The sequence below is a fragment of the Desmodus rotundus genome, chromosome 7 (assembly GCF_022682495.2).
Source record: "Desmodus rotundus isolate HL8 chromosome 7, HLdesRot8A.1, whole genome shotgun sequence".
Lineage (NCBI taxonomy): Eukaryota > Metazoa > Chordata > Mammalia > Chiroptera > Phyllostomidae > Desmodus > Desmodus rotundus.
Window position 1 is genome coordinate 55,490,850 of NC_071393.1, and position 21,325 is coordinate 55,512,174.

A 21,325-nucleotide genomic window follows, 5' to 3' on the forward strand; every position below is an offset into this window, starting at 1 on the left:
TCCAGACAAACTGTACTTTCAAGGAATTCCCATTCTGAGTTATAATACCTAGAAATTGTCAGTAACAATGTTCCCAACATTCTAGATTAATATCCAAATTTAAGTGGCAGTATTTCATCTTTTCTTACAGCTATATAATACTTCATTGTATATATGTACCACATCTTCATCCAACCATCTGTCAAAAGAAACTTCAGTAATTTCCATGTCTTGCCACTGTGAATAATGCTGCAATGAACACAGGGATGCGTATATCTTTATGAAAAAATGTTTTCAAAATTTGGGGGTAGATATCCAGAAGTGGGATTGTTGGGTCATATGGTAACCATATTCTGGATTTTTGAGGAACCTCCTTACTGTTTTCCATAGTGGCTGCACCAGTTTACATTCCCACCAGCAGTGAGTGGGGGTTCCTTTTTCTACTACAGTTAATGTCTTATTGATAATATACTAGCAGGTGTGAGGTGGTATCTCATTGTAGTTTTGATTTGCATTTCCCTAATAGCTAGTGAAGTTCAACATGTTTTCATGTCTGTTGGCCATCTGTGTACCTTCTACTGCCATTTGCAACAACATGGATGAATCTTGAGACTATCATGTTAAGCAAAACAAGTCAGACATGAAAAGGCAAGAACCAAATGATTTCATTCATATGTGGAGTAAAAACTAAAAGCAATAAATAAACAATGAGACAAACAAAACCTCGGAGACGACAGTATAGTGGCTACTCGAGGGAAATGTGGGTACAAGCAGGTAGTAAAGGGTAAAGAGGTCAAATATATGGTGACAAAAGGAGATCTGACTTAGGGTGATGAGCACACAATGCCATATACAGATGAAGTGTTATAATAGAATTGTACACTTAAAGCCTATATAATTTTATTAACCAATGTCACCCCAATAAACTTAATTTAAAAAATTTTAATCCAAATTTAGCTTTAGATGTACATTTATTCTAGAAAACAGTATTATTCACATTCTATCTGTAAAGAATTTAACCTTGCTCAAATAGGACCCCCCAAAACACTAGCCTTTGACTTCAGCCTCTAGGAAGTAATCTCTAAGGTCTTTGCCCAGTGCATGAAGCTAACCCGATAGTAATAATGTGATTTAGGGTGGGGGCTGTGGGTCATGCTCAGAGAGGCTGGTGAGGAGAGACTGAGTTCAGCCCCATTAACAATCAATCGTGACCGTATCACAGAGTCCCAATAAACCCTGGACACGAAGGTTCAGGTGAGCTTCTTTGGTTGGCAGTACCCCGTGCACAGTGTCACACATCAATGCCAGGAAAGTGATATGCCTGACTCCACAGGGAGAAGACAGCAGAAGCTCTACATCTGGTAATTTCCTGGACACTGCCCTTTGGGCTTCTTCTCTTGGCTGATTTTAAAGTTTCCTTTCCTTGTAATAAACCATGCCAATGAGTATAATAGCTTTCAATGACCTCTGTGAGTCCTTCTAGAAAACTTAAAACTAAAGGTGGTCTTGGGAACCCCTAAATTTGCAAGTGGTATCAGAAGTGAGGGCAAACTGTGAGGCCTATGTCCTCTAATTCTGCATTTGAGCTAAACCTTTTGCAACATATATTCTCCCTTAATTTGTTTGCAAGGAAAAAAAGTGATTTGAAAAGAACTCAAAATCTGACATTAGCTAAAATTGTCACTAAAAAATAGTCTACTGACTTACTAATGGTCATCTGCTCCCATAAATTCCTCTGAGCAGTGAAAAAGTCTCAACAATAGCCCTGCCAGGTGCTCCGTTGGTTGGAGAATCACCCCATATGCCAAAAGGTTTCAGGATCCATTCGTGGTCAGGGTACTCACTACCCAGGATGCAGGTTCAGTTCAATCCCTGGTCGGGGCACGCACAAGAGGCAACTGGTCAATATTTCCCTCTCATATGATGTTTCTCCCTCTCTTTCCCCCACTTCACAAGAACCAAAAGAATCTATAGCAGCAAGTTTCGTGCCTTTCTTATTTACAATTTTTCTAAAATTTAACCATTTGAAAGAACAAATAAAGTCAGACCAATTGTACTTCAAGGAATTCCCATTCTGAGTTATAATACCTAGAAATTGTCAGTTGCTTTAAAAAGTATTAAGGATACACTGATAGTCTTTGAGACGACTGACACCATGACAGTTACCATTGGGAAGAGTAATCTGGCATGTGTAGGCAAGGAATGAGGGGGAATTAGTGATAGGGGAATGAAGGACAAGGACTGGGTAGCCAAAACAACCAGCAGCAGTCTAAAACAGTCTTTTAACAATAAAACACCTGACCCAAATGAATGACATGGAATCACTCTGTAGCGAGTGTGAAAAAGGCAAGAACACAATTCAATCAGCATTCAAGTGATCATAACAAAAATAATTACCGTATCTCATTAAATAGAAAACACCATAGATTATACATACACCATTATTTCAAATACCACCAAAGAGAAAAAATATTAACAATTAAACATGATGCCAAGATGTTACTGATTAGAAAATACACTCCAAATTCAGAGATATTAAAATTCACAATGTATGTATTTTAAAATCAGATAAATATAGTATCTGCCTAAATAATAAATTGGAGCCAAATCCTATAAAATCCCAGTAATATCTAAAACTCGCCCTCCCTCATAGCCTGCTTGGGATCTGTTCAAATCTTCTTGGAAGCTGAACCGCTCTAGTAAGCTTCTCACCTCTGACTCTGACCCGTGGTTCCCCATCCAGTTTAGGAGATAGGATGGGCCCTCGCCTGTATGACAAGGGCCACAGCTCTAAGAAGCTCTCCTAAGGACCCAGTAAATAATCTTATGTGACCTTTATTAGGTCTCCTTAATCGCAACTACGGAAGACAAGGCCCTGCCTTTTATAATTATCCTCAGCCTAGACTCTGTTCGTATCACTGTAGGTTATATTTTAAAGTCTGGACCAGCAACACTAAAGAATAAAAAAGTTAGGAATTCTTCTGAAGAGTGTTCAAGGTAGAAATAGGAATATTGTAAGTGTTTGGCAACTAGCCGGCTTTTAATTTATTCATTTTCTAAGGCAAATTATTTTATCCTCACTGGTTTTTGCAGGTAATGAATTGTGTCTGACATCATACTGTCTCCCTTTCATCAATATGTTTCACTGGCTTGGCACACTTTTCTTTTAGTGCCTCCTTTTACACTGATTTTGATTGCTGACTTCGACTGAATGAGACAGTCCATTTTATCAACTCTCTCATACACAACCCAGCATTCTGCATGCTTCCCATTTATGTCAGAGCCACAGTTAGAGTCCACACTTATGTTAAACTGACTGTCCTGGGACCCCTATTACTTCCCTCTGGTAGATACACGAAAAAGGAAATGGGAAACCTTTCTTTGTGTCGTCAGACACAAAAGAATACCCGGGCATCTTTGTTTTATCAGTGGAACACTGGCCAAGTTTAAACCACAATAATGACTTCAATTTCCTAGTAGCTGTCCATCCTTTCTCTTTCTTGTCACTTCCTTTCCTGCTCTCTTTTTAGATTCAGGCCTGAAGTTAAACCAGATGTTCTGTTTTCTCTAACTGTTCTTACATCTTTATTTAGATGCCAGAAAAATTGGACCCCTCCCCCAATTCTATGCTCAGAAAGTGAGAATCAGGATTCTCTATGTTCACTGCTGAAAATGAAATTAATAGGAAGAGACAAAATCAGGGCAAGGTCCCACCTCTATCCTTAGGAAGCACCAGAGCCAATGACAGGGAAGTGAAACTGATAACCTGAGCCTATAGCTTCAATAATTCCTAGAGGGTAGGCTGGCCTACAAATGGACTGAGGACATTTTTTCACTAAGAGAAAAGAGTCAATCAAAGCAAACAAAGCTTTGAATTGGGAAGAAAGGGAAGGTCAGAGATGAGAAACTTAATACCATGCTGAAAAGTCCTAGGAAAGAAAGACATGTAACTAGATAGGTGAAGAAGCCTGACCTTGCCAAAGGGGAGATCCAGTGTAAAGAAATAACTAATATATACCAAAGGGGAGAAGGGAAGGTAACATGCTAGTTCCTGCACCCAGGTTGGAGCAAGATGTGAGTGAAATGCCTAAAACCTAAGGAAGAAATTCAAGGACTTCATGGCCAAGAATGGTCAAGTACCTTCATCTCCCAAAGGTACCGGGGTCTAGGACTGATCTAAGAAGGCTGATCACTGATACAGAGCACAAGGTAATCTGGTTCTGCTGTATATAATCACAGGACGGCAGCAGAAGGCCTTCCCTGGGTGCCAGGTCAGAAAAGAAGCTTGAGTCAGGGCCCTCCCAGCCTTAAAAAATGCTCCAACCCAAAACCACACAGAACAAAAAATGACAGTATCAGTGGTTGACAATGGAGAACAATAACTCTCATTTTTTACACTTCTGTTGCTTTGTTTTATTTCTATTCTTTTCTTAATAAATTACCCTTTAAACCTTCAGATCACAAAGTAATTTAATCAAGTGAAAAGTTTCTCCATGTCTCTGTTTACAGAGACCAGAACACAAGAGTAAATTGATGAAATAATGACACTGCTCAGATCTACTCTAACACTTGAGAAATTTGGCATAAATGACTTGTGGTGGGGGGTTGGGTACCATTGGTGCCAGCCAAAAAAAAAAAAAAAAAAAAAGTTGTAAGAGCTTTCTGTCTTAGATATCTATAATAGCAACATTAAAGCAAGAACATTGCAAGATTCAAGAACTCAGTCATCACAGTGAGTTGGAGGTACTCATCTAAGTCTTTTTTTATAATTAGCAGAAAAGAAGGGCATTTTAGTAGGAGGAAATAACCAGCAATTAATATTCGTTGGCTTTTTCTAACGCCTGAGAACTTGTTCTTTTTCCACATGAAACAGGATTGTTGACACAGAACCCAAAAGAATCTGTGAAATCTGATTCCTGTAACAATACCACCAATTTGAAGTCAACACTATGTAATACTCAGCCTTGTTCTCTAAGTTCCAATTTTGATTGACTTAAGTAAAACATTGTAAAACGGTGTGTGAAAATCATCAAAATTGCTAACGTATCTAAACATCTTGCTATGACTACAAGTCAACAATCTGTAACCGAAAGTTTCATGTTAGAATGTTGAACTACATCTTCCACATTCTTGTGTCCTCAGCATCCAACCAGTGACCCAAACATATTAAGCAGCCACTAAAGGTCTGCTGCTGAAAATGACAAAAAGTCCAATGTTTTAAAAGCATTGCAATAATTATGCGATGCAAGTTCCATAAATATTTGTTAAATGAATGAACAAATGAATGATGATCAAAAGAAACCTCTACTAGGTTAATCAAGCTGAGCTATTTACTAGATATATATTTCTAGTAAAATATTTCAAAGAACTGGGTTTAGTTATATTATATCTCTATTTCCATGTTCACTAACATATAGTTTTAAAAGGAAAAGAAGAATTCAAAATTAGGCTTGACTCTTTTATCTAAGAGCAATAAGAGACTAATACAAGGGGAGAGGGGGCTAAAAAACCCCCAAAATTCCTTAGGGAAAAATCCTTAATTCTATTCCCATAGTTGTAAAGATGGGAAAAAGACAGACATAAAATGGTAAATTATTATTTTTGACTGAAACAAATGTGTTAACATTCATATTTTCATTTATCTATAAACTATATGAGGGGTGAACCCCAAAAAAGTGGAGGGCAGGCCTGTAGTACAGGCTTTCCCCACTAGGTGAGTGTTCTAGGAAACCATCTATATCAGTGTACCAGCTGGCATTGTTGTGAGAGGCTGCATTTGGCTTCAGTGAATTTTTCTGAAGACTCTTTCAACGCCTTTGCCCATTTCATGATGGGTGATTACAAGTGCACCTGCCCACACCATGCTGAGTGTTCATCAGTTTTTGACCAAAAACAGCATGACCCCTATGCCCCACCCTCCCTATTCACTCAATTTTACATCAAGTGACTTTTTTTGTTTCCCTGGATGAAAAAAAGTCCTCAAAGGGAAATGTTTCACTGATGTAGAAGAGGTGAAACAAAAAATGGCAGAAGCACTAAACAGCATCAAAATCAATGAGTTCAAAACTGTTTTGAACAGTGGGACAAAAGTCTCGATAGGTGCGCTGCATCAAATGGAGAGTACACTGTAGGTGACTGAAGTTTAAACATGTAAGAATAAACACACAATTTTTTATAAATAAATTCCTGTCTTTTTTGCGGGGGTACCCCCTCGTATATAAAAACTGGGCTGCATGATTAAAGAGGTTTTAAGAAAATCGTGTCTTAGCTGACTGAAAGACAACTGTCCTGCCCAACTGAATTAACTAGTGTTCCTCATTCGTGACTGCTTCACAAAGGTCTAATAAAGTGTATTTAAATATCACACCTGCTAAGCACCTGATGATAGAGACAAAATCATAGAGAGAAATGAGTAAGATCAGTTTGCCCAAAACTGACGATGAAGATATACCATAACTTCATCTATAGCTAATGCACAGTCTGTGAGCATTTTCCATGCAAGGCCATAAATTTCTTTGGTATATTTAGATATGGCTAACTTAATTATCTTAAGAACATCATTTAATATTTTATCTCTTCGCCTAAGTGTCTGGAACTTCTGAAACTTAATATATCATACTATAAATCTGGATGAAGATGACAATTTATATTAGTTAGATAATATCAAAGGAAGAAAAATGGATAATTTCCTTAGAAACTGTTTAAATGATAAATGACCAAAAGAAGGTCATTCGAAGTAATTGTATCACGCCGCCATGTATCTTCAGAGTCAGAGGATCTCCAGCTCCAGCACGACTGCCAAATGAGGGTTTAGATACGATCAGTTGAGTATAGATGCCTTAAACTACTAACATTTAAAGATAGGTCCAAGATGGCAGTGGAGTAAGAGGAAGTTATACTCACCTCCTCCCAGAACCAAACTGGAATTACAACTAAAATAAAGCAATCAACCTGAATAATCAACTGAAACTAGCTGAACAGAAGTCTTACAGCCAAGGATTTACAGAAGTCACATTAAAATTGGTAGAGAGGGCAGACATGCAAAAGTGCTGGCCCCACTCCCACAGGAAGCTGAGGACTGGAGGGATATCTCAGCTGCAATTGTTCACCCTGAGAAGTGTGGGGTCTCAAACTCATGCCAGCCCACCCAGCCCAGAGCTAGGAAGAGGCTCCCACACTACATTTGCTTGTGAAAATAAGCAGGGACTCTGTGTGCCAGACAGAGACAGGAAACTGCTACAGACACAGGCACCCCCCTCTTTAAGGGTCAGCACACCAAATCTACCCTAGTGTGCCTTACAATCCAGCAATTCCATTTATGGGAATTTATGAAAGAAATCAAACACTAATTCAGAAGAATATATGCACCCCTATGTCACTGCAGCACTATTTACAATGGCTAAGAATTAGAAGCAGCCCAAGTGCCCATCAGTTGATGAGTGGGGTAAAAAAAACAGTGGTACATTTACATAATGGAATACTACTCAGCCATAAAAAAGGACATCTTATCTTTGGTGACAGCATGGATCTACCTGGAGAGTTCTATGCTAAGTGAAGTAAGCCAGTCAGAGAAAGACAACTACTATATGATTTCATTCACATGTGCAATCTAATGAACAAAATAAATTAACAAACAAAATAGATATAGACTCATAGAGAACAGACTGACAGCTGTCAGAGGGGAGGGGGGCTGTGGGGCTGGATGAAACAGATGAAAAGACTAAGCAAAGAAAGGAGGAGGACAAGGAGAAGAAGGAAAAGAAGAACTCACAGACACAGACAACAGCATGGAGATTACCAGAGGGAAAGCGGGGTGGGGGAGGTAGAAGAGGGTAAACTGGTGATAAATAATGATAGAAGGGGACTTGACTTTGGGTAAAACACACAATACAATATACAGACGATGTGTTAATGGAATTGTACACTTGAAACCTATATAACTTTGTTAACCAATGTCACTCCAATAAATTTAATAAAAATTTTGAAATGAAGAAAAGAGATAAACATTGAATTTTTCAACAATTTAAAGTGAATCATAATGATAATTGGTATAACAATGATTTTTGTATAGAATACTGTCTGAAATCAAGTGAGTTATGAATTAGAAAATGTGTTTTTATGTTGACCTTATATTGTAATAGTACTGGTAATAAAATTGTATATATATATATTTGTCTACAACACATTAGCTGGTATTTAATAAACCTCTGTTACTTCAAACAATAAATACAGGGAAGAATTTAATTGTTAATCATCCTGTTAAACAATGGGGAAAACACACCTATTATAATTTCTGGTATAATCACTTGCCATATGAGAAATGATGTATCCAACTACTTTGGCTCTTCCCGTGGGGTACTTAAGGGGGGGTCAAAATTTTTTTCTATTTCATACAGGATTAAGTAGAGCTTAGCCCACACTCAAAAGCAAAATTCTTTAGGAAACCAAAGGCTGAGAACATTCCTTATTCAGAAGTGAAATTCCATTGTCAGGGAAATCACTAGCACAAACTATCAAGGGAACATGTCTCATTCCTCCTGCAGGATCAGCTACAGTGAAACTGCTTCTTTAGTTGCTAGGAAACAGCCAACTCATTAGACGCCATTATCAGAACCCTGGAGAAGAAAACTGGCATCTGCTTCACATTTGGGGAGACTGGAGATTGAAGTGAAAGCACTGCAAGTGCTGCCAAAATCCTGGTTTCCAGGGCTCGCGTTGTGACCACAGCAGGTGCTGACACAGCCTCGCCTTTGAAGTTTTCCTTTCTGTAGCTCTTTTTCCAATAACTGAAATTATTTTTTCCTAGTATCCCATATTTTCAAACTTGAAGATTCTAAAACAAGACTTCCTCATTTGAGTTAAACTACTTATATCTGTGTTGAGTACAATTTAGAAAAAATAAATATTACTCGGGAATCTTAACAAATAACAAGAATTGTAAACTATCACTTATTGAGAAAAATGTACTAGGTGTTTATGCATTTTTAATTTAAAGTCAAAATAAAAAATTTTTTTAAACTGTTTCAAAATCAGGAGAGTAAAAAGGAAGACATACTGATAAATCCGGTATTCAAAATAACATTCTAGCATTTATCTGTCTAGTTTTCCTAATTGATCATTAAGTTTTTCTCCTTTTTATGGCCTAGCTTGCTTTCTCATAATGCATCACAAAATGCATTCATGCTTTTTTCATTAATGTCTTCCCTTCCTTTTAGCAAATAAAGTTGGAAGCAGGTGGGGTGAAATTCTGCAGATAAATTACTAGATTTTGGCAAGTTTGAAACCATGAGATTCCCTATATTACTGCTTAAGGAAACTAAGTTATCCTTCAGAAGAAGCTGCAGATGTAGTTGGTAAAAAGAAGCTGTCAGACCATTGCCCTTCACCAAATTACAAAAATGATTCTGGTAGGGCTCCCCCATCTCAATATAATCCTCTGTCCCAACTCCCAATCAAATGCTCACCTCATTTCAATACTCATACCTGCCACTCTTGGCTAAATATGTTCCCTTGATATTACTTCATACTTTTATTCTCACACAACTCAGGTCCACTCTACCACCATGCTTACTTTCTCCCAATCTGACTATTACCCACCTTACCCTGCCTTTTAGGATTGCCAGATTTAGCAAATAAAAGTAGAGGGTGCTCACTTAGCTGATTTTGAATATCATATACACAACAAATAATTTTTTAGTGTGAACAATATTTGGAGCATCTCCCTACTATGAAAAATTATTCACTGTGTATCTGATACTTAAACTAGGTATATCGTATTTTATCTGGTAACATTATTACCATCCTACAGTGAGATACCTTGATCCTTGACATTTTTCTCACTTTAATAAAACTTTCCTTAGTAATACCTCATTTCCAAATTTCATCTATTAAAAAATAAAAAGCCAAGCTTTTCTAATGTCCCTCCCTCTCTTAACAAACCCAATTTATCTGTAACTTTATTACCTATTCCCCTCTCAGCTACTCACTTCTTCCTCATCAAAGGTGATTTTCAACTATTTGATTCCTCCAATTTTACCATCTCCTGATCCCTCCTCCTCACTACATGTCTTCCTGGAAATCAGGCCTTGACTTCAGTGTTTCCCTCACTAATGTCCTAGATATTTTTCCCCTTTGGACTTTCCGTTACGCCAATCCTGGGTCCAATATCAGGTGTGCCCATGTTGACTCTCATGTCAGAGAGTTGCTAAAGTGTTGCCAAAACTAAAAATTCATGATACTTAGCACCCATCAGGCCCTTACTGCCACACAGGGATCCTATCATTCATCTCTCCATCTCCTTTTTACTACTATTATTCCTCTGAAAGCAGTTAAAAAGCACTGCCACTGGACCATCATATGCCTAAACCTGATTTCAGAACATCAGCATTAGTAGTGTCACCTAGGATGATCTATGAAATGCGCCAACTCTTTGGCTTTCGCTTGGACCTACTGAAGGAAAATCTCCAAGTGAGAGAGTAGAACAGGGAGGCTATAAATCTGAATTTTCAATGAGCTCCCCAGATAATTTTTATGAATATAGAAATTATGAATCACATTTTCTCTATTGAGTAAACTCACTATCTTTTTCCACTGTGAAAATCAAGGAACTAATAACCTTTGTTAACCTCTTTTTAGTGCTAGTTTGATGAAGTTCCCTCATTTGCTTGTCTTTCCATTCTACCTGGAACTACATACTTACTTCCCACAAATAACTCATCTACTAACCCATTCCCTTTGACTCTTTCATAACATTCCTCTTTCAATAATCCTCTCATTTTCTAGAATCTTCAGTCCCTCATTACTGTATCCTGTACCTTGGAAAAGGTATGCCTATCCCTTTTGAAAAACAAATGAAAAGGGATTTCATTTGATACCATTTTTTCTTAAGCTTCCATCCTATTTTCTTTTCTTTTTCCCCAGCCTACACTCCCCCGAACGGCCTATTTTATCTAATCAACAGAATCTCTCGTATACCTCTACCTCAGTGGTCTTGCTATAAATCCATTCTTAAACCCCTGTAATGTGACTTTTTTCATTCACTGTTCTACGAAAGGATCACAAATGGCCACCTAATGTCTGCTATCTCCTTGCCCTTTTTCAATCCCCACTCTCACTAACCTATCGTTGTTGAACTGCCCACCAGTGGTTCCCAATCTCATCTACACTCTGAAATCAGTTGAAGAGCTCCAAAATGCAACCCAGAAACTCAACAAATTTTGTTGTTCAGGAGTTTTTACAGAGCTTAATCTTCAGCCTACTCCCCCACCCCCTTTCCAGGGATCAGTAGGTGGGACTAGCCGTTCCAACCCTCTAAACACTTGGTCTTTCTGGTAACCAGCCCCACCCAGAAACTGTCTAGGGGCCCCACCCTAAGCCCCCTCACTAGCATGCACTCAGGTGTGCTCAAAAAGGGGCTCCTTATGCCTGACAAAAGGCACTCCTATCATTACCCAGCAAATTCAAAGGGTTTTAGGAGTTTTGTACCATGACCCCAAAACAAAGAATAAATATATTTCCTATTATACCACAAATTAAAAAAAAACATATAAACTGTGACCCTTATCTTACTTCACATACAAAAATTAATTCAAGATGAACAAGCCAGAACTATAAAGCTCTGAGAGAAAAGAACATGAGACTATCTTTACAACCTTACAGGTAGACAGACTAAGAATTTTTAGAAAAAATACAAAAAGCAATAAGCAGTAAAAAAAAATTTTTTTTTGAAAAAGTGGATTTCATGAAAATTTAAAACTTCAGCTCATCAAAAGGCAAGCCACAGACTGGGAGAAAATGTCCTGATACATATATCTGACAGTGAGCTCTTAGGCAAAATATATTAAAACTCTTGCAATTCAATTACAAGAAGAAAAATGAGCCAATAAGAAAATGAGTAAGAGACTTGAACACACACTCCACCAAAAAAAAAAAAAAAGATAAAACAATATCTAATATGCACACGAAAGGGGGCTCAATACCATGAAAACAAGGCAAGCGCAAATTAAAACCATAAGAGGACTATTTTACACCACTGTGTTGACAGAGATGTGAAGCAACTGGAACTCTTATGAACATGTGTACAGGTATTTAAGGCGGCATTACTCATAACAGCCAAAAACTAAGACTACCCAAATGTCCATCAACAAAAGAATATACAAACAAAATGTGGTTATATTTATGTAATGGAATACTATTCAGCAATAAAAATGACCCAACTACTGATATAAGCAACATAAGGATGACTTTCAAAAGCATTAGGCTAAGAGAAAAAAACACAATACAAAAGGTGACATCCTGTAGGATTCCATTTATATAAAGTATGAGAACATGGAAAACTCATTCATGGTGATAAAAATCACAACACGATAGCAGGGTACCCATGGAAACTTTCTAGGGAAGCAGAAATGTTCTCTATCTTGATTGGGGGGTGTGATTACATAAAAATATGCACCCATCAAAAATCATTGAACTATATACATCTAAGACCTGTGTGTGCCCTATACTTATAAGTTCAATAAAATATTGTAAGAGGGAGAAAAAAAAACTTTTAAGCCAAACGTCCAGTTCAAGATGGCAGGCTGACCACATGTATTTTCCCTTCCATCCCAAAATAGTAACTGGGAAAGGACATGAGAGAAACTACTAGAACATTGTCCCCTCTACAATACACTGCTGTACAGAGCACCTATAAAGCTATATACTGAATTTTCACAAAGAATGTTAAAACTTACCAAATGTTTACCTGCTTCCTAACAGAAGTGAAATACTCCACAATTAGCAGCTCAAATGATCAGCATGGCCACAGCACAGTCTGAAAATATCAGCTTTTCAGCTCGCGTTAAAACACACAGACAATGAAAGTGACCTTACAAAAGGGTGCAAGGTGAATATGCAGTCTAATATCCTAATGTCATAGACGATACACTGGGTATCCTCCAAGTATCCCAATAAAATAAGTTATGGATCCCTTTTCTCACCCTATCTTTCATCCTGATTATTTGGTAGTATGTTTGCTAAATATGTATCTTCAGTACTCTTAAGAGTAATCTGTGACTCTTATACAATTTAGGTTCAGACAGCCAAATTGTTAAATCTCCAGTAGGTCCTCTACTACACTATCAAATCCCCTAAATATTTTAAGCTGAGCATTTGATAAATATTGAGAAAAATAATGAACAAAATCAGATGACCAAAGTGTTGAGACCATCGCTGAACTGGGAAACCAAAAACTCTATGATGCTAGTAATTAACACAAGTATTCTATGTTTTCTGACAGGATTGAACAGTAGATAAAAGAGGCTGGAGAATGGCAGGACATTGGCTGAGAGCGTGGAGTTGGGGTCCTGTCCATCCTCTCTTCACTGACATTTAACAACAACAACAACAACATGCTTTGGTTCCTTCAGACTTTCGATACTTTTACCTCCAGACTCGAGACATTTTCTTCATTTATAAAAGCAGGTATTAATATAAGTTTGAACTTCAGGCACAACCTTTTTTGCACCCTAATTATTTGGTACTATCAAGTTTAATCTCAGGCTGTGGGAAACTCCTTCTTCCCCTCTCCTGCGGGCACACGCACACATGTGCTCTCTCTTCCACCTCAAGGGCTCATTGGCAAGGATGCTTCTGTCACCTGTTGGAAACTGAGCTTTAAAAGGGTCCCTGAGACTTTAAAAAGGACACTGGAGGTAGAAAAAAGAGAACTTGTGCACATCTGACTGGGGACAGGCTATAGGGACATGGGAACCCTGCATCCCTGAGCTGGAAGCTTGGCCTGTGTCTCTCAGCACTGACTTGACCCTCTAAGTCTCTGATCACTGTGGAAAGCTTAAGTGCTTCTACCTTCTGTGGCCATCCAGAAAGGCCTGGGAGGAATTCCGAATCACTTCCTGTGGAGAATTTTAACACTAAGATAGGAGGGGGGAAATTCCTGTTTAAAATATTCTCATGACAAAATCAGAATTTTCCTTTTGGTGTTTTCAAATATCCCTTGACTCTAACTATAAATTGAATACAGATTGGCTTAGAATTTCCAGAAAAAAAAAGAAAAAAAGAGGCTGAGTTAACCGACACAAATCAAAGTTAAGGTCAACAAGGAATGGCAGAGAAAAGGTGTTGTTGAGAGTAAAACTGAAATAACCTACTCAGGGAACTGAGTGTAGAAGAGGAGGAGATGCAGCCAAGAGACTTAAATAAATGTACTAGGAAAATAGGATGATTCTGGGACCAGAGAGAGAAGACCACATTTATTAGAACTTAAGCCGCAGAAGAAAGTCAAAATGTTACAATGAAAAACAAAAAGTTTCAGAGTTCAAGACATATTTCGTCTAACCTACATCACAACTGGAAGTAATTATATATGTATGAATACATATATAGAAATATCTATGATTAGATTATGTCAGCCGATAGCATAGTAGCTGTCAGCATAGTAGCTGACCTATTTATTCAGATTCACAAAATCTGAATAAATAGGAGGTAATTGCTGTAAATCAGTGGAGAAAATCCAAATTACTTATTGTATTTTCCTAGAATATAGTTAACTATAAACTTACAGCTACTAAGAAAAAAAATAAAATTTATTCCTATAAATAACATAGAGCCCATCTGATTTTCAGATTATCCAATCAACTGTTCTCTTCCTTAAGGATAATTAGATTGGACAAATACTATAGACACAAATATATAGCCATTTGTACTCAGAGTAAAACAAAATTTTATTTTGTTTGGAAGCACTACAGTTTATATAATGTTTTTCTACATCTGAATAATTTCTACATTGCCCTTAAAGCTCATATTGGCCACAATGAAATTAACCATAAATCTAAAGAAGGCAGATTACTTATAAAATAGATTTCCCCATCTTACTGCAGACTCAACAGAACAACAGAACAATATAAAATAAGACATTGGATTTTTAATACTCATAAGTAATGGGAGAGATTAAATCATGTAACAGTCAGATTTGGTCTCGGTGCCACATAACTCATTATACATTCAGTTTATCAACTGGATTCTTTTGCAAAACATCTGAAACCTAAATGCAAATTTTAGTAGCTCTTCAATCAGCAACTGCATTAACCACAGTGGGCAATAATAAAATGATATTTAATGCAATTTCCTTACCTGCCTCAACAGTTTCTCAATGGCTGACATCACCATAAGGCCTCTCCAAACAACTGGTGCAGTCTCTTCAACCAGGAAGCCCATAGACATACTACAACAGTAAACCAAAAATATAACTAATTTACATAAATTAATCAACAGTGTTCTGAAAAGCAACATAAAGTAAAAAAGATATGCTCACCAAGCAATACCGTAATTCAAAAGAGGCCTCATTAGGTTGCCTGAAATAAAAAAAGTTAAAAATAAATCTCTCTTTTAGAAGAGTCTATATATATAAACATACTGACTTGTTTTCTCATCAGTGTCAAATTAAAAATACAAATAGACTACTCATACTGCAGTTCTTTTAACCTCCAACTAATTCACCTCAATTTGCAAAAATTTAAATATTTACCAAGCATAAAACTAATACTACCAATAGAAGCAACATTTAAAATGAGTTGGGATACTGTTTCATTAGGAGCAATCATCTACCATTTTCAAATATGTTTTTAAAAAATAGCCTCAATAAGTAATGTCCACCAATTTTTCCATATATACAGATACATAAATTACATATATTCAAATGATTTTTTTAACAGAAAGGTGCAAAGACTAGTACAGTGCTCATATGCCCTTCACCTAGCTTTCCCTAATATTAACATCTGACATAACCATAGTACAATTAGCACAACCAGGAAATGAACACTGATGCAACACAATTAACTAATCCCTAAACCGTACTCGAAGTTTGACAGTTTTTAGTTACTTCATTAAATATGACAGGATTTAGCTCTTTTTCACCAGCACAGGCACACTCTTCATGCATTTATCCTCTCAGTCGTAATTATATTAGAATTTCCATGCGATAAGCATGTAAATGTTATTAATGGCTGAGTAATACAGCATATGATATGATTATTTTTCCTCTATCTCCCTGAACTAGTGGTAGGAAGATGTTGGACACGTGTGTGTTTCCTTCAGTTTCTATGTATTTACTAGCAATTTGTTCCTAAACTCCACTCCAGCTGTGTAAATATCAAATACATTAATCAAATGCACTAAGCATTTAAATACATCATCTTGAACATGGCTCTGCTGAACCCTTTATAGTGTTTTTTGACTAACAGAAGTTCTTACTTCTTACGTAATCAAATTAATCAATTTTTTCCTTTAAGGTTTATTATGTTTGGATCTTTTCTATGAAAGTCTTCCCTAATATGTTGTCATTGAGATATTCTCATATATTGTCTTCTAAACACTTAATAATTTTGTATTTCACATTTAGTGCTTAAACCATCTGGAATTAATTTCTGTGTAAGGTGTAAGGATCCATTTTCTTTTTATTTCCTTTGTGGATAACTGTCCCACCATCAATAATCTGCAATACCAGCTCTGTCACAAATCAAGTTTCTATATATGTGTAGTTCTGTTTCTGGGCTCTCTATTTAGTTCCACTAGTATATTTGTCTATCCTTGAGCCAGTGCAAAGCAGGGTATATAGTACTGTAGCTCAAGACCTTCCATGTGGCAGAGCAAGCCTCTCTCTTCAGGAGTATCTTGCCTATTCATGGCCCTTTGTTCATCTTTATAAATTATAAGTTCAACTTTGTCACTTTCCACAAATGGGATTTGGAGTGAATTTGCACAACTATTAAGAAAATTGACATCTTTATAAAATTCAGTCTTTGCTATGAACATCATTTGTTTCTCCATTTACTGACATCTTTAAATCTTTCAATAAAGCTTTAGTTTTTTCCACATAAGATTTGTATGTTTTTTCATTTTCTTCTCTTTATTATACTTTCTCAATTACCATTTAAGCCTCTTTAATCCCCCTACCCCAAGCAATCACCACACTGTTGTCCACGTCCACGAGTCCTTTTTCATTTTGGCCCAATCCTTCCACCCCTAACCTCTCCCCGCCTCACTTTTGTTAGATTTATTCCAAGTTACTCTGTATTTTTTAAGGAATTTGTATCTTTTTTCGAAATTACATTTTCTACCCCTTTATTGCTGGTATATTGAAATTTAATTTTCTCATATATTAATCTTATATCTAGCCATCTTGCTAAATTCCCTGATTCATTTTAATAATTTGTCAAACTTTTAAAAATTTTTCTATGATAGTATTTTTTGTAAATAATGACAATTTGCTTCTTTAATTCAACTCTTTATTCATGGGTGTTAGTATGTAACTGGGTTTATCTTGCAGGCTAGGAGTGCCTGTATGATGTTAGATAAAAGTTGTGATACCAGGCATCCTTGCTTTATTCCTAATTTTAAATGCAAGGCTTTTAACAGTTCACCACTGAATAGATTCTTGCTACATACTTTACAGATATGTTATATTAAATAGATTACATGAGCCCTGGCTGGTGTGGCTCAGTGGACTGAGTGCAAGCCTGCAAACCAAGGGGTCACTGTTAGATTCCCAGTCAGGACACTTGCCTGGGTTTGCAGACCATGTCCCCCAGTAGGGGGCACACGAGAGGCAACCGCACGTTGAGGTTTCTCTCCCTCTCTTCCTCCCTCTCTTCTCTCTCTAAAAATAAATAAAACCTTTAAAAAATAAATAAATAAATAAGTTACATTAAATTCCCTTTATTCCTAGTTTAAGAAGAGTTCTGATCAAAGGTCCCTCTCAGCGCAGTAGGCAGCGCGTCAGTCTCATAATCTGAAGAAGAGTTTTGATCATAAATAGTTGTTGAGTTTTACAGAATGTTTTTTCAGCATTTTTCTGAATTATCATACACTTTTTCTCCTTTAATCTGCTACAATGATGAGTTTATATTAACAATTTTTTTTCTAATGTTGAAGCAAACTTGCTTCCCTGGGTTAAACCCAATTTAATCACAACATAGTTGTTTTATACAATGCTGGACTTGGTTTCCTAATATTTGCTTAAGAATTTTTACATACTGACTAGGAAGACTGACCTGTAATTTTCCCTTTTCATTCTATCCTTCTAAGGTTTTACTAGTCTCATAAAACTAAATTGGGGAGTATTATGTATTTTTCATTTCCATGAATAAGTTTGTATAAAATTGTAATTACTAATTTCTTGAGTGTTGGCTTGCTTTTTTGTGGTAAGGTTTCTAACTACTGATTACATTACCTTCATAGGTATGAAATAATGCAGGTTTTCTATTTTTCCCTAAATCTGTTTTGTTGATATATATATTTTTCCTAGGAATAGTTTTAATAAACAAAATTTTCAAATGTACTGACATAAAGTTGTCCAAACATTTTCTTACATGTGAAATCCATGTTGCGTCAATCAATTCCCCATTTCCAATGTTTACAGATTTTTCCTCCTTTTATTTAAAAAAAAATCTACTTTGCCAGGCATTTGTCTAATTTATTAGCCTTTCAAAAACCATTTTTTTGGTTTTGGTGATCCTCTCTACTATATTTTCTTTTTCAAATTCATTAATTTCTCCCCTTAACCACATCCTTCCTTCTAGTTTTGTTTTGGTTTTATTTGGTTTATTCTTTTTCCTTTTTTTAAGATTTATTAATTTTTAGACAGAGGGGAAGGAAGAGAGGAAGAGAGGAAGAGAAAAATCAATGTGTGGTTGCCTCTCATGCATGCCCTACTGGGAACCTGGCCCACAACACAGGCATGTGTCTGGACTTGGAATTGAACCAGCGACCCTTTGGTTTGCAGGCTGGTGCTCAATCCACTAAGCCACACCCAGCCAGGGCGTGTTTATTGCTTTTCTAACTTAAGTTAAATAGTTCATTCATTTTCAGTTTTTTTCTCTTTAAATATAAATATTTAAGACTATTCTTATAATTCAAAGTCTTATTTTAGCTTTATTCCATGTTTTCATTTCCACTATTATTTTTCCTCTTAACCATGGTTATATAGAAATTGTTTTTAATTTCCAAATGTATAGATGTTTTTAGTTATCATATTGTAATAAACATCTAAATTAACTGTGTGGTAGTTAGAGAATGTAGTCTGGATGATACCAATCTTTGAAATTCATTGAAACTTGCTTCATTGTCTAGTATATGGTCAATTTTTATAAACATTCCCCATGTGCTTGAGAAGAATTTCTATAAAGGGCCATAAGAACAAGTTTCTTTGTAGGTAATAATACTTTACCTTCAGTTATACTTTTGCTTTAAAGTCTATTTTGTCTGCTATTAACATAACTACACCCACTTTCACTTTGCCTAATCTATCTTTCCCAATCTCTTAACTTTTAACCTATGTGTATTTCTATGTTTTAGGGTATATTTTTGTAAATAGCTTTGAGCTTGCTAGATTTTGCTTTTGTTTTATTTTTTGTTTTCACATATAATATTATTTTAACTGAGGAATGGTATAATATTTACATTACTGAGGTATTTGAATTTATACTACTATTCTATTTTGTATTTACTCTTCATGTTTTTGGTAGCCTTATTTTTTTTATTGAAATTCTTCTTCTCATTACATTTTTCTCTCTTTTAGAAGAGAAATCATGCAGTCTATTTTTATTCTTATAATGATTACCCAGTAATCTAAACAAACACGTGTAAAATGAATCAATACTTCTACCTTCTTTTCCTGTGAATTCTTCAAAATCTACTCACTCCCACTCCCAGGCCAATTCATATCCTATTGTTGTCCTAATTTTTAGTTCTATCTTGGAAAATTCTCAGCCATTATCTCTTTAAATAGTGCCTCTATCATATTTTCTCCATTATCTACTTCTAGAACTCTAATTAGAACTATGTTTGACCTTCTGATGCTATCCTCCATGTCTCTCAAATTTTCATTATTTTCTCCAACTCTTCTTTATGTACACTGGGTATTTTTTTCATCTACATTCCAGTTAAGTAACGTCCTCTTCAGTAGTGTCTAAATCTTTTGTTATGATATCTGTCCATTTCTTTCCACTCTACCCAGAGCCTCCCTTGTAAAGTCCAGCACAAATCCCCAATAACTATCAGTGCGGGAAAGATCTATTTCATTCATCGCTTATTAAGGATGTCATCCTTTGGGTGTCCCAGCTTTTACATGGTGATTCTCCACTGAATTTTCCTCCCTCCTTAGGCACCACACTATCTCCATTCCTTCCTACACAGACCTATAAAATACAGACCTAAGCCACCAAAGATCAGAAGGCCGTGCACACCTACACCAATTAGTGCGCATGTTCTTGTTAAGTCTAAGTTCTCAGAAATTCCTTTCCTTTCCTACTACCTGAGTTATGCATTGAAAAATAATTTTTGTTAATATTTTATGTAATAATTTAAGGTATGCTGTTATATGAAGAGTTTTTCTAAACAGATAGTCTGCCATGTAGCCAGAATTAGAAATGGAAAGTGGCTAATTTTTATACAGTGATTGTATATACCCCAAGATATCTTTCAAAACTCTCACTATTTTTAAATAGTTTTATTTTTATCATTTCTTTTGAATTTTCTTGGTAGACAAACATACTACATGGGATTAATGATAATTTTTTTCTTTTTCTTTCCACTATTAATAACCTTTACTTCTTTTTCTTGTTTTAGCGCATTGGCTAAAACCTGCAGTAGCAATGGCAGCCTTACCTTGTTTTTAATGTAACGTGGAAAAGGGTACACCAAAATAAAATAGGAGAATATGGACAGCACCTATTCGTTAATCCTCCATCTGAAACAGATGATCTAAGCAGCCTGTAGGAAATATGGCTTACAGTTCAAACTGGAACTGAACATTGAAACTATGTGTTACGGACTGAATGCTGTCCTCTACTCCCATTCCCCAAAAGATCGCACGTTAAAATCCTACCCCCAGATGTGATGGAATTAGAAGGTGATTCGGTCATGAGGGTGGAGCTCTGATGAATGGGATAAGTGGTCTTGTAAAACAGACTCCGGAGTGTCCTCTTGCCCTTTGTGCTATGAGAGGACACAGTGAGAACCTGGCTGCCTGTGAACCAGGAATCAGGTCCTCACTAGATATTGGTCTGCTGGCACCTTGATGGTGGACTTCCCAACCTCCAGAACTGTGAAGAATGTTTGTGGTTTAAGCCACACAGTCTATGGCATTTTTGTTATAGCAGCCTGAACAGACTGAGACACTTGGACAGTTAACAGTCTTTTCACAAAACTGGAAATCAAAATCTCTAACACTGTAAAGGAACAATTTTTGTTAAATCCCAATTCAGAATAAAAGTTGTGCTTTAAAATTTCTTGTAGTTTAATAAGTAAGAAATTACAAACTGTAAGCTCAGTAACATAAGCAGATGCATCA

General features: G+C 36.3%; 1 protein-coding gene across 1 annotated transcript in view; it reads right to left on the reverse strand.

The window, feature by feature from the left end:
- The window catches only part of NUBPL (NUBP iron-sulfur cluster assembly factor, mitochondrial), a 237,786-nt gene that overhangs the window by 134,875 nt on the left and 81,586 nt on the right, over positions 1-21,325 (reverse strand). Inside the window, exons 5-6 of the mRNA XM_024551342.3 lie at positions 15,290-15,329; positions 15,109-15,199 (exon numbers count right to left, since the gene is read on the reverse strand). Coding sequence (XP_024407110.2) covers positions 15,109-15,199; positions 15,290-15,329 — 131 coding nt within the window. The remainder of the gene's footprint in view (positions 1-15,108; positions 15,200-15,289; positions 15,330-21,325) is intronic.